Here is a 14,792-nt window from a genome sequence, read left to right as displayed (position 1 = left end):
GCGTGTTTGCCCCCTAGATCTGCACAGGGTGGGGAGGCTGGAGCCAGCACTGCATGATTCTTCTTTGCCAGGTGCAGCCTGGCTCCATGTGCCACCTCCACCCACATGCTGAGAAGAACCAAGACTGCGCTGGACAGCTAGCAGTAGCGGCACTGGTAGCAATGCTGCAGTGAAATGTAGGGTGGCTGCAGCCCCATCCCAGCACCGCTGGTGCCCGCTCCCAGGCTCTTCCAGCGCTGCATGGGGCTCTTCTCAGCAGGGGTGAGCTAAGAGCAGGCACTGGGAGGGGGCTGCAGCCGCCCCAAATTTTGCCACAGCTCTACTCCCACCAGCCTCCTAACAGTCTCGGCTCTTCCCAGTGTGCGGGTGAAGGCGGGACATGGAGCCAGGCTGCACCTGGTGGCACAGGGCTGGAAGCAGAGCAGCAGCGAAATTTGGGGTGGCTCCAGCCCGCTTTGAGTCCTGCCGGTGCCTGTTCTAAGTACAGCCCGCCCACCCTGTGCAGATCCGGGGGCCACATGCCCCCCTGCCCTTCCGGGGTGCAAGCAGCAGCAGGAGCTGCCCCCCACCATGAGTCATGTCTCTGTCCTGTGCTCCTGCTCCCTGGGCAGCACCTGTCCCTGCCCCCTCCCTCCCTCACCGTGGGGGCGTTGATCTGCCCTTCCCTCCCACCACAACAGACTTACCACCTGGAGGCAGTTGTATCAGGTATTGGGTTGGTATCAGTCGATATGCCTCCTTAAATATCAGCTATCAGTATTGGCCCCCAAAATCTCTATCAGTGCATCCCTAAAAAAATCTTTATCAGTGTACCCCTAGAACAAATATTTAGAGAAAATAAGGAAGTTCTTTCTTTTTTCAGAGGAGAAAAAGGTGTTGTAGTTGGAAGAACTTCTTTTTTGCAGTGTATTTAGAGGGAAATAGATTGTTAGCCACAGTAACAATGGGTTCATCAGTGAACTTTGTTCTTTGCTGCTCTCCTCCTCCAGACTGTTACTCTTTCAAGCATTTCCCTTCAGAAGTTTGACAGAACAGAAGCTGTTACCTCTTGGCAAGTCCTTTGAGAAAGCCTTTGCATAATACACAGTTTGTTCCCTGGATGTGTAGGCATTTAGATGAGCTCCCATGTTTTCAATCTCTAGTTCCAGGTCTAACTGAGACCTCTTTTTTGACCCCTGAAAATAAAGAAAATTTATTTGGACTCTGGAATCTTCCTGCCTGCAAAGTAACTTTGCCAAATGAGGAACAGGGAAATAAAGACTAAAAGCTCATTGTAAGCATAAGAGATTAAAGTGCCTTTGGAAAAAGGCTAGCACACAAGGCTCTCCCCACAGCAGACCAGATTAAAAGCCTTGAAAGGAAAAATTAACTAGGGGACAGAGTAGCTATTTGTCTACTACAAAGATTAGTGCAAGCCAGTAGGATGTAAGAATATCAATGTCAGGAATGAGCCAGGATGGATCAACTGAGGCTTGAATTTCAGCCTCCGTTTAATTGGGACATATTTAAAAGGTTTGCTTTTGACTTGTGATTTTGAATATTCAAAAACTAAAAAAGTTCCCAGTGCTATTCTTAAAGAATAAAAAAGTATGCTTGCCTTGAAAGCCATATGCTCCAAAAAGTGAGCTGTTCCATTGTTCTTTTCATTTTCATATCTGCTTCCAGCATCAATCCAAAGTCCAACCTCATTAAAAACAAAAGATTAGTCTCATTAATAAAACACAGCTGTGAAGTTCCTGCTTGATTTTTCATTAGCTAAAACTTGGGACAAAAGACTGTAAGGGAATTTTCAAAAGGGACTAGTGATTATGGGTGATCACTTTTGCTTAATGGAGCCAGATATTCAGATGATGAATATCTAATGTTTGAAATTCAGAGCCCTTAAAAGGCACCCGACATTGAGCACCCAAAAATTACTAGTCACTTCTGAAAATGCTGGCCCTACTGCTCATTGAAACATGTTTGTTACTAACAAGTTATTGCTACTCCTTGTGCTTATTACTTGTAATGAAAACAGCAAGCTTGATTTAAAATAGATGCTCATGATTAGGAAAACAAACAAACAAACCAACCAACAAACACATTTCACTCACAACAGTTACCTACTGTGCATGTCGAAAGGCCAGAATCTTCAGAAGCTACTCGCAGGCCATTTTCCAGAGAAGACACCTTAGTCTCAGGAACATTTAAGACTACTTGTGTTGCTGCTTGAGTCGCTCTGAATCTGCTCACCCCAAGATGTATGGGCTGTAAAGAAAAGCCATTAGTTACAAACTACAGGTATTATCCTCTGCTGCTTCTCAGGAATGTTTGCCTGAATTTGAAGGCATGAGGTACTTGTTGGTTTTTAAAATTAGCACTAACTTGGTGATCACTAATCTACACAGCAGAGATGCCCCAACTGTGTGCCCATGCTGAGGGTGTGAAGAAGACTGAAATCAGACTTCAGACAGCTTCCTTCTTAACAAAACCAGCTGGAGAGAATGTGAGATCAGTGGTTAGAGACCCTTGTTCAAGTCCTAGTTCTGCCACAGACATCCTCCATGAACTTGGCAAGCTGCTTAAGCCCATATCTACAAAAGGATGTGGATGCCTAAAGTAGGGCTAAAGTGGCATTTTGGTACCTGTGCTCAGGAGCAGGCTACTCAAAACCCCATCTAACCCCAGAGACACCCATGATGTCTCTGACATCCTACTGACTTGCACTAATCTTTGTAGTAGACAAATAGCTACTCTGTCCCCTAGTTAATTTTTCCTTTCAAGGCCTTTAATCTGGTTTTCTGTGGGGAGAGCCTTGTGTGCTAGCCTTTCTCCAAAGGCACTTTAATCTCTTATGCTTACAATGAGCTTTTAGTCTTTATTTCCCTGTTCCTCATTTGGCAAAGTTACTTTGCAGGCAGGAAATTCCAGTCCAAATAAACTTTATTTTCAGGGGTCAAAAAAGAGGTCTGTTAGACCTGGAACTAGAGATTGATGGGTAAAGTTCCTTACCCCCCTTACATTTGACACTTGTGCATGCTAAAAACTGTCTCCATCTTGACAGGTCTGAGCTGCTCACCATCTATCACCGCTCAGTGGCTCAAGCCTGCAGGCATATTCAGAGCCACTGATCCTACCTACTACAGCCCTACTGAACTGAGTGCTACAGGACACACAGTGGCAGTGGTCTCTCTCATTCAGAAAGGAGGAGAACAACAAGGTGCTGTTTCTTTTTTTAATAAAAGTGTACAGATGATAGCAATCGCCTAAGGATTTCCAACACCAAGTTTAATGTCCTCCTCAAATTGAGGGGTTCACACCTACAACTCCCTCCTCCTAGTTGTGTGCTCTAACTGGCTACAGGTAGGGTGCCCATAATAACTTGAGGGAAGTCCAAGACACAGTAAGGAAATCCAGGGAGGAGGGGCACCAGTGGACGTGCGGGTACGCCCCCCACAACCCCACGGCTGCCCGTGAACACCCCTCCCTCCACTCTATTGGGCAAGCGACTCCACTTGCAACCCAGCACAGTCTGGACCAGGGAGCAACCCATTAGCTGAGCTCCCCCAAGAAAATTGAAGCAAAAAACCCGGATTGGCATAAACACGCTCCTACGTGCACGGCTCCTAACTCAAGAGCTGCATGTGCAGATGGATTCCTACCAATCCAGGATTTTTACTCCAATTTTGTCCAACAGCCAGGACGCTGAGACAGCCCCTGAAATCTGGGACTGTCCCAGCCGACCCAGGACATGTGGTCACCCTAGCTATAGGCTAGCCCAGGGGCTATTTTATGCACAATATACATAAACAGTCCCTGAAACGCAGGTCTCCCCCTTCCCAGGTGCATGATGTAACCACCAAACTAGCATCATTCACAGATGTGCTCTTTCTGACCTAGTGAATCTTAAGTTCTTTTTTGCAAGATCAGACGGTTTCAAAAGAAGCTCAGAGTTCCCCAAACCCCAAATAACCAAGGCGAGAGATGTACTTTTAAATCCTCTCGTGGTCAAAATAGTACTGACACCAGTGTCTGAAGCCTTGGGAGTACACTAATGTGTGCAACCAGGGGGATGCGGCCCCCTCTGCCAGACCTATTTTAAATGAAAGGAAGAACCTTAGCAGCTCCCCCAGGACCACAGGGCCAAGCCCCCCCCCCCCACCGCCCAGCTCCCAGCATGCAGCACGGCCCCACGCCTGCTAGCTGCACTGACTACAGATCCCAGCATTGCAGCGCGGCCCTAAGCACACTGACTGCGTGGTGACTACAAGTCCCAGCATGCAGCGCGGCCCCAGGGACATTGGCTGCACTTAGATACAGACCCCAGCATGCAGCGCGGCCACAGCAGCACTTACACTACAGATCCCAGCATGCTCCGCGAACCCGTTACAAGCCGGTGTCCGGCACTCGGAGCCAGGGCAGTCGTTGCCAGACCCAGCCCGCGGCTCTGCATCGCGCGCCCGTCACTCACCCGGTTCCTACAGGCCGAGCCCCGAAATACAAGGCGACGAGACCAAGCCCCGAAGAGCCGTCGAGCCACTAAGCAACCCGCACTCGTCGCCGCCGCCATGTTGATGCAGAGAGCGGGGGCGGGACTTCCGGCAGTTATGTCACGAAGGGGGAGGGGAGGGCGGAAGTAAGGGGCGCATGCGCGGCTGGGCGTGGGGGTGAGGTTACGTCGCGGGCGCAAAGCTTCTCCGCTCCTTTAGTGTCTGTAGGTGGGGCCGGTGCTGCACGTGTCTGATCGCGGTCGTGTTTGTACATAATTTCAACCACCGTAGGATGTACGATCAGTAATAGTAAAAGTGTTCAAAATGTACCATACTTTTTGAAGGCAATCAGGACTCGTAATAGAGATTATATCTTATATTAGACCAAGATATTTGCAAAAAAAAATTCTTTAATTGCAAGCTTTTGGGCACAAAATTAAAATGAAATTAATCGAAAGCTTGCAATTACATTTTTATTTTTTTTTTGCAAAAATCTTGTTGGTCTAATAAAAGAGATCTCTCTATGAGTTCTGCTTGTCTTTTTCTCTAGACCAATATGGCTACAACCTGGATACCATCCTTTTTGAGGCAGTTCATTGATGCTGCATGTGTAAACACGTCACTCCCAGGGAGCCTCCACTGATTTGGGGTGGGGTGGGGGTTTTTTTTGTCTTTTTATAATATATTTCATGTTCTGGGTCAAATCAGCCAAATCCGCTCCAAAGCACATTGATTGAGCAGAACTCAATCTTCCCAAAAACCATGTGAGGCACTGCAACCACAGTTTTGCCAACTCTCATTCTTGGTGTTGTTCTTAAAGTGTACGCTTTGGACATGCGAAAAATGTAGCTCTTTCTTTTATAGATAAATATAAATATTCTAATATAATCCAAGCCTTGTCTGTGTGTCTGTCTATCCGTAACGCTTTGTGCCAATTGTGCATGCACCGCCCAAGGGGCGGGTACCGATTGGCTGGCCCTGGCAGGAGCGGGCAGAACTTTGCACCAGGGCTCAGGAGAGTGGGTGGGTGTGGTCGGGGCAGGGAGCTGCTGTGCATGGCACTTCCACCCCTCCCCCAAACAGTTGACAGGGATGGGAGCAGGGAACAGGAAGTGGGGGGGGTTCCTGATGGCGGCCCACAGCGCCCCCCCCCACCGCCATCATGGCCCACAGCTGCTGGAAGGGCTGGGGGCGACAGGCTGATGCTGGCAGGGAGTGGACTATGCTGAGCCCAGGCTGGGTCATGGGGCTATGGGAGCCCTGCAGCTACTCCAGAGGCATGGGTGGGTGGCTCCCACCACTGCACGCACTGTGGGGGAGGGGAGCAGGGCCCGTGCCACCCGTTGGCTCCCCCATGCCGTGTCCCTGCATGAGCCACTGGGCTCTGATTGCCCCACAACCCAGCCCGGCCGAGGCCATGTTCACAGTGAATGGGGCCCCGGCCGGGTTGGGCCACAGGACACTCGAAACCCAGTAGCTCTTCCAGAGACAGCGCCGGGGAACCTAGCAGGGCACGTAGCCCTCAGTCTGTGCATGGGGCAGGGGTGGCTGCAGCTGCAACCTCGGCTCTGCCTCTGCTTCTTGCCTCACTGCGGCTGCTTTCATACATGAGTCCTGCCACTGGGCAGGCCAGGCAGCAAGGCACATGCATGTGGCGTGTGGCTGGGTGTATGTGTGCGTGTGCGTGTGTGTGTGGCATGTGGCTGGGTATGTGCGTGAGTGTGTGTCTGAGGTGTGGGAGGGTTCACAGGGCCAGACATAGAGCGGAGGAGGGGGCTGTGTGAGACTAGACATGAAGTGGTGGCCACATGGGCCAGTGGGTAGCGGTGCTCCATCCCTGCCACCCACCCGTCATTCTTGACAGGCAGTTTGCTAGTATATAAAAGAAAGAGCTAAGTTTTTCACATTCCCAAAGCGGAGACTTTAAGAACAATGCCAAAAATCATGAGTTGGCAATACTGCAACCGGCAAGCATCCTCCACCCCAGACCTACTGCCCTGGGACTTCAGATACTCCCACATCCATTGGCAGGTATCCTGTGTGCAGGCCCAAGCCTGGAGGTCTTGGGGTTCAGATGCCCCCAGATGTACAGGCAAGCATCCTCCATCCCAGAGTCTTAAGTCTGGGACTGCAGATACTCTTTAAGCTCAATCTTAGCCCACAAGAGGCTGAAAAACTAAGCATGGTATTAGTCCAAAGCCAAATGGCTTTACTATACAACTGATAAGAGATTTATTTTATTAGAAAATGTTAAAGCTTAAGGTTACAAAGTTCAAAGCAGAAGGAAATGCAAAGGACCCGAGCAAGGAGTTACGTAGTACAGGAGGGGAGCATAACTAAATTACATAGGGGGCGGGGGAATTGAGTTCCTCGAAAATTGTGGGAACGGAGGAACTTCATACATACATCAGAGTTGCTTAAGCAGCTCTCATAATCCTATGATTCACAATTCACAGAAGTTGGCAAATCTGCTATTCAGGGGCCTCTAAAATATCATCAGCCTCATTCCAGTTTCTAATGTCCATGTTACTTCACTCTACTACGGTTCTTACTGAACAACCCCACCTTGACAGATTTGGCTCAGAGACCCTGGCCTGAGTAGGCTATTAAGAATGCCTCACTCTCAGATCTGGTCTAAAATCATAGAAAGTTAGGGTTGAAAGGGACCTTAGGAGGTCACCTAGTCCAACCCCCTGCTCAAGGCAGGACCATCCCCAACTAGATCAGAGCTTTGTCAAGCCAGGACTTAAAAACCTCCAAGGATGGAGATTCCACCACCTCTCTGGGTAACCTATTCCATGTTTTCCTACCCTCCTAGTGAGAAACTTCTCACTAATATCTAACCTCAACTTCCCTTGCTGCAACTTGAGACTGTTGCTCCTTGTTCTGTCATCTGCCACCACTGAGGACAGTCTAGCTCTTTTTTGGGTGAAGGGCCGCTTACTGAGTTTTGGCAATCCATCGAGGGCCACATCACAGGCAGCAAGGGGCAGATAAATATTAATTTTCTAAAATTTTGAGGGGTCCTGCGGGGGGTGCCGGCGGGCCGGATAAAATGGCTGGGCAGGCCACATCCGGCCCATGCGCCACATTTTGCCCACCCCTGGTCTAGCTCCACCCTCTTTCAAATCCTCCTTGAGGTAATTGAAGGCTGTTATTAAATCCCCTCTCAGTTTACCCATAGAGTTCCAGAATAGCTCTCCTACTTTACATTCATAGCTTACCTTACTGTGAAATACAGCTAACATATAAACTGGCTTTTATTTCTGAAATGTTCTCTCCAGCTCAGGGTGCAAATATAAAGAGCAGATAGAGCAGAGAACTTGCCTGTGTCACAACCCAAAAGGTGTAATTTTTATTTGTGTGTGCTTCGGCACTGCTAAATTGTCCCCGCTAAATTGCAGCTTCCTTGCACAGTGGAGTTTTCTGCTGCAGAGGAGAACCCCGGTGCAAGGGAGAATTTCCCGCCAATTTGGAGCTCGTTTTGCAGGGTGCATTTCTTTGCTGCAGAGAGGGGATGCTCGTTGCAAAGAGTTCCCGCCATTGGTATGCTAATTCGAGTCCCATTATTGGCCAGTTCTAAATTATTCACACGTGGCGGCTAGTGATTGGCTTGCTAGCCGTATAAAAGGCTTGAGTGGTTTCCGCCCAAGTTGGAGGACTCCACGAACAAGGGAGGAGGAGATCTTCACGCTGTGTGAAGATCTCTAAGCGCTGCGGATCCTCACGGACCCAGTGCATTTGAAGCAGGCAACGGAGATCTGATCAATCTCTAGCCTCTCCCCGTCGCCGATAGAATTCCTAGACATATCCCTCCCGCGCGCTACGAACCGAACCCGCGGAGCCTAGCAAACTTCGTGTGGATGAGTGAACAGAAGAACCCATGGAGCCTGACAAACTTCGTGTGAGCCCTTACGATCGGCCTCAGAGCTCTTCTACCCGGGTTCGAGTCCTGCAGGTTTATTTTCTCGTCGTCAGAACCCTATGCGACGTACCCTCATGTTCTGCAGGTTCGAGTTTTTGTTTTCTTTTCTCTTTCTGTAACTGCAACTTAATCAAGCTTTCCAGCCTACACCATTGCCATCTCAGTGTAAGTAAACAATCTTTTAAACTACCGATATGCGTCCGTGCCTAATTCCAGAGCGAAGGCCTTCCCTCTCCGCCCCCGCGTGCCCGGGCTGCTGGCCACAGCCCGTGTGCAGCGCAAAAAGGGCTCAGGGCGCTCCCGGCCCGCGCAGCCTGTTGCTCCACCTACTCTATGGATAAGAGAGGATTCCATTCTCTCAATTTCCCTATTCTATATTATAGACTATAGATTATAAACATTATAATCACATTGAAATAATAAAATGATATAAGCAAATACAGGACAAATTACATATGTTTAAAAATGGAACTGGAAACATGTTTAAGGTACAAGGCAGGAGACCTAAACACAAAGATTGATATATGGCCAAATACCTTTCGTAGATGAGCCTAGGAACTTCATGAATCTACTGGATACAAAAAATCATGCACTAAATATAGACATTGGCTTTATGGCACATTATAACCTGGCACATTATAACCTGCCTGCCATCTGATAACCCCAGGTAACCTGTCTGCATTTTACCAGCTACATTCTTCCCCCTTTTCCAGCCCCTTTCTCTCACCTATTGCTTCACAGGGCCCCTGACCTCCCCTGCCATGCATTTGCATTTTCATAGACCAGCGTTTTGCATACTGGCTTCCATTCTACCCAGGGAAGGACACACAGAAACAACAAACTCTCCCTGTGCCTGAAGAAGGGTGTTTGTACCCAAAAGCTTGTAAAGAACACTTTTTCCAACTATTTAGTTGGTGTAATAACATATATCACATTTACCTAAAGAACTTTGCTTGCCTATGTTCTTAGACCAACACGGCTGTGACCAACAACCCTAAAGATTGATATATGACTTTCAGTTTGACAAAGATCCTTTACATATTTAAATATGGATTTCATCCACTGAAAGTGTTATTGTTGTTGTTATTTGATATTCATATCACATTAGCAACCACCCCTATGTGCTAAGCACTCCTCAGGCAAAATAGACCTATCCTTGTTCTAAAATGCTTACAAGTTAGGCCAAGTAACTCCTAGGAAACAGAGGTAGTACAAATATTACCTCCTATTTCTCTTTTTCTAAAAAGTTTAAAGACATATAGGAGATCCATTTTTGTTCTAGCATGTCTATTTCTTTCAGTATATTTCTATGACCATATAAAAAGAAGTGGGAAAAGACTTCTGAACTGTGAAAATCACTCTTTCATGGGTATGGTTAGATCTAAGTGATCTCATTATAGTGACATTTATCTCAAAAGGATTTTACTAGATTCCAATAAACTATTATGCAGGCAAGAGATTTGAATCCTTGGTAAGACATAAAATTAAGCTCAAGATAAACTGATTATTATCATAATATGTTCCCTACTTAACAAAATAGTAGTGTTTCATATGGAAATATATTTTGGAATTTAGCATCCAATACAGGTTGTTAGAAAAATAAGATTTACATTTAAATCAGAAAATCGAGTTATCCAACAAAAAGCACAATGCAAGAAATGGAATACTTGTGTCTTAAGAATAAAAACTAAAAAAAGAAACATAATAAGAGGGAGTATCCTTTAGCAAACAAACATATAAAAAACTATAATTTTCTAAAAAAGATTATTTCAGACACTTCTATTGTCTTAAAAAACAAACCAAAAAACTCACAAAATCCCTTTGATTCAGGTACATAGTATTAGTCTGCACCACATATATATACAGAATTAAGTCATTTTTACAATTTTTACTCACTCCGTTTCACACAGCAGTGTTGTAAAGGGGCTGGCTTTGCAGCTGGGAGTTTTAGCTATGTTTTTCTCTAGTCATGTATTTTACATTCTTTATCATGTAGTTGAACAGTTTCATGCTAAGTTTACTAGATCATGTTGGCTGGGGTATGACAAGGATGTTTGCTTGCTCTGTTACATTTTAATGTGTTCTTGAATGATTTAAAGCATGTGGTAACAGGGAATCAATTCTGTATGCCGGGGTAGGCAACCCTTGGCACAGGTGCCAGAGTGTGGCATGCAAAGGCATTTTGCTTGGTACTTGTGCCTCAGGGCAGATGCTGGGGAAGGGGCCAGGGCTGTGCTGTCACCTTCACGGCTCCCCCACTCTCTGACCCTGGCATGTCAACATCTTACAAGTTGAGGTTGTGCGTGTTTTTTGGCACTCTGCCCAAAAACATTGCTGACCCCTGCCATATACCCATAATATTGTATGGTCTTATCCTTGTCTTGCTTTATGCAGTTGATGCATTATTAATGTCACAATCCCAAATAGGCCTCCAACTGTTATTAGATGTTTTTCACCAGTATTGCACCTCAAATAGCTAGGATATCAACAAAGTTAAATCCAAAGTATTGGTGTTCACATATTTTATTGATATATTTACAAGTTTAAAGCAATTTGGAAGCCTACCAGTGCCTCTATCATCGTAATAAAATAAATTCTAAATATCTATACACTTTGGCATTTACCTTTTCTTTTGTGGTAGAAAAATCAGAGCTGCCCCTACCCCATTCACTCACCAGAAAGTGCGGCGCTGATATGCCAGTACCCTGCCCCTGCCCCTCACTCTCAACTCACAGCCCCCTCCCAGTCCCCTCTCTCCTGACCTGCAGCCCCTGCCTGCCCTGACTAGCTCCCTCCCAGCCACAGCTCTGTCCCAGCACCAGGACATGAGTCCAGCTGCAGCTGTCCCACCCACTGCTTTGTGGCTCTGAGCAGTGCCAGCCCTTGTGGTTTTGCTCCCTACCCCATTCCGTCCCTGGGAAGCCCTCAACTGGAGATCAGGGACTGAGCCGGGCCCTCTGTACAGGCTGCTCTAGGAGGGCAGTGGGGCTCTAAGCCTGGCTCTGGAGGCCTCTCTTACCCAGAGTGCTGCCCAACCCCCAACCCCATCTCCCTCTCTCCCTGCTGCCACCTCCACCCCTCCTCCCAGCCCATCACACCACCCAAGTGGTTCCTGGGACCAGGAGCACCCTCAGGCTGGGGCAGGGGTCAATGCCAGTACAGGCACAGGGCAGGGGTGCAATGTGGCAGTTGTCTCTGCAGCTGCAGCTCCTGCCAGCAGGTCCCATCCCATCCCGTTTGGCAGCTGGGCACACGGGATGATTGGGGGGGAGATTTGGGGTTTGAGGGGTGTTTATAAGTGGATGTAGGGTTTGTGGGAGTGAGATTTGTGGAGGAGTATGGGGGGTGTGGGGTTTGTGGCTGGGTATGTGGGTGGGGCTTTTGTGGGGGTGTTTGAGGGTGCAGGGAGCTGTGGGTTCCCACCAGGAATCCTGGTGTTCACTGTGGGTGGTGGGCTGCTCGGGAAGGGTGGGTCCCCCCACTACTCCCACAGCCCCCAGCAGCAGTGGCCCTCCTGGTAGAGCCCCCTCGTCCCTCAGGGCCTCCTGGCAGAACCCCTCCCCAGGGATGCGCCATGGTTCAGGGTAGTGCGTCACAGCCCTGGACTCCTGGCACCCGGCCCTACCTGTACCACGTTGCGCAGGACTGGCCCAGTCCGGCCCAGGGCTGTGCACCCTCAAGCAGGACTGGGCCACTCTTGCTGTTATCCACTGTCCCAGCACTGCTTGCAGGGACTGTTTGTCCAGCTGGGCTGGGTCCTGCCTCCAAGTGCCTCACACACCATTGGGCCGGGTCAATGCCATGGAGGCAGGATCTGGCCTGGCCTGACGTGCGGCCCCTGTGAGCGGTGCCCGGACTCCAGGTGACAACCAGAGTGGCCTGATGCTGCCTGAAGGCACATGGCCTTGGGCCAGGCTCGGCTGGGCCCACAAGATGTGATGCAGGCAGCACTGGGTGCCAGGTAGCCAGGGTGACACCGCACTGCCCTGTGCTGTGGGGGGACTCTGCCAGGAGGATCCTGAGCTCCCTGACAGCTGCTTCCACTTCCGGGGTGCTGTGGGCTGTGTGTGTGTGTTGGGGGGGGCAGACTGGGGATTCACCCCTCCCAAGCAGCCCACCACCCACACACAGTCCCCCTCACCCTCAGAGCCCTCCACCTCCAGTCCCATCCCACCACAAAGTCCCTACTTACCTGGGGCAGAGCCTGGGTCCGGGTCACTGCTGCAGCCTTGCCCCACTCCTGTTGCAGCACCGGGGCAAGGGACAGCCATAGAGACACTCTGGCCACCTGCCAGAGCATCTCTTTGGAGGACCCCACCTCTGGTTGTTTCAGAGCATGCTACAGGAGTGTGCCTTGCCCAGCTTTTTTTACACAAGTTTTTTTTTAATACCTGGATTTCTAGGTATCAAATTTAGAGCCTGCGCTGCAAATCTACAGCGTGGGGAACATATTTTTGTTCCCAGTGTGCCTTTTGCAGCGGCTCAAACTGCTTTGAGACACTGCAAGAGTCATGTGCACACTTATCTGGATGTGCCCAATATGTTCTTGTGGGAAGAATTAGATGGATGATTTAAATCACTATTTGTGGTCTTCTTCATCTTTTGAAGAAATAAGAGGAAAACAGATCTCTCTGGTAGTGGAAAATTTTAAATATTAAGCTAAAAAAAGAATAAACAATTTAGCTTCTTCCTAACAACTCTCAGTCGGTCCTGTACTTCCTGGGCATGTCCACACATGCAGGCACATACACTTGTAGCAGCTCAAATAGGATCAGCACAAATTTGTGCCAAAGATTCTTGCCTCAGCACATGTGCCTGAACATGCACTTTGGTGTGGGGCAAGTTGTGCCAGACACCTATGCTGGCTCCAGCAGTATAAAAAGCTGCCCTGGCAAGCAGCTCAAGGCTACTTCCTCTCAGCAGCTTCTAAGGCCAGCCAGTTGATATCTGGGGACGCTACCCCTTGTACCAACTGGACTGCTGAAGCAGCCCGGACTCTCTACCCACTGCAGCAGTTTGGCAGTCGGGGCTGCTGCCTGGCTATGACCTGCTGCCACTTGTGACAGAATCTGGCCCCTTGGACCTGCAGCCCCAGGTCTGCACACTTGCCAGACCTGGATGGGGATTGCATGGCTGCCTGGGCTGTGGCATGAGCACTGCAGCAGAACCGTCTGCACTTCTAAGCCAGCTGTCAGTGGGCTGTGACTGCACAGCTGGCCTTTGTGTGGCTCTGCTGCCATGTGTGCCCCCACTCTGCCATCTAGGCAGCTATCACCTGGAAGATGTCCTCAGTGTGGTGGCCTGCTTTGAACTGCCAAAGCATGTCCTCCTGGCCCCAGAAGGTCAGCCACCTCATGTGCCCTCCAGCTGGGTCCCAGCTGCCAGCCCTGAGCAGGCTCCTCTACCTGGGTCCTGCCACTTGCCTCACTAGCAGGAATCCTGGTGTTCACTGTTTAAAAGCTGCAAATTCTCTGATTAAAAAATCCCAAATTTACTCTTTAAAAAAACCCCAAATCAATGTTCTTCCCCAATTAAAACAAAAGAGAGAGATCAGTTAAGTAATATTTTATTGATATACTTACAATTTTAAAGCAATTTGGAAGCCCACCTGTGCCTCTATCATCATAATAAAATACATTCTAAATATCTATATGCTTTAATGTTTGCTTTTGGTTTTCTTATCATAGAAACATCAGAGCTCTCCCTGACCCCTTCACTAACCAGGATGTGGGGATAGCTGCCCCTGCAGCCACAGCTCCTGCCAGCAAGTCTCATCCTGTCTGGCAGCTGGGCACACTGGGTGTGTGATGGGGGGATGTGAGGTTTGCAGGAAGGTGGTGGGAAGGGGTATGTATGGGTGTGGGGGGGATGTGGGGTGTGTGGGTGGATGTGTGGCACGTAGGTGGATGTGGGGGGATGTGGGTGAGTGTGGAGGGTGTGGGTTGTTGTGGGGGGGATGTGGGGTTTGGGGGGGCTTGAGGGGCGCCCACCACACACCTGCCCCACCCTGCAGCACACAGCCCCTGATGCTGGCAGCAGCAGCAGCCAGCCAGACTGTCAGGGCAATCATGGTCTGCTGTAGGCACAGTCCCATGGCCACGCATCACTGTCTGACCCTCATGGAGAACAGGCCCAGTTTGATCCAATCCAACCCACCCTGCCCCCACTAGCGTGCACCTTTGGACAGGAGCTGTGGGTGGTGGCAGGAGTTGTCCCGGTCCTGTCCAAAGGTGCGTTAGTGGGGTGGACCAGGTTGAGGTGGGCCGGACCCATTCTCCATGCACAGACCGCAGGACAATGTGAAATCTTATTGGATGCTTTTAGCAAAAACGGTAAATGTTATATGTCGCAGAGCACTGGGGTGCCCTGCTCCTAGAGGGCAGAAACTGCCAGGGAAA

The 14,792-nt window shown here is 49.2% G+C and overlaps 1 protein-coding gene across 1 annotated transcript in view; it reads right to left on the bottom strand.

Annotated features, from left to right (window-relative positions):
* Window positions 1-4,600, bottom strand: part of PMPCB (peptidase, mitochondrial processing beta subunit) — an 11,667-nt gene extending 7,067 nt beyond the window's left edge. The window contains exons 1-4 of the mRNA XM_006038401.3: window positions 4,451-4,600; window positions 2,107-2,247; window positions 1,598-1,684; window positions 1,046-1,175 (exon numbers count right to left, since the gene is read on the bottom strand). Coding sequence (XP_006038463.1) covers window positions 1,046-1,175; window positions 1,598-1,684; window positions 2,107-2,247; window positions 4,451-4,549 — 457 coding nt within the window. The 5' untranslated portion in view covers window positions 4,550-4,600. The remainder of the gene's footprint in view (window positions 1-1,045; window positions 1,176-1,597; window positions 1,685-2,106; window positions 2,248-4,450) is intronic.
* Window positions 4,601-14,792: the final 10,192 nt, after the last annotated feature.

Source organism: Alligator sinensis, unplaced genomic scaffold, assembly GCF_000455745.1.
Source record: "Alligator sinensis unplaced genomic scaffold, ASM45574v1 scaffold1493_1, whole genome shotgun sequence".
NCBI classification, from domain to species: Eukaryota; Metazoa; Chordata; order Crocodylia; family Alligatoridae; genus Alligator; species Alligator sinensis.
This window is presented reverse-complemented; position numbering and strand designations above follow the sequence as displayed.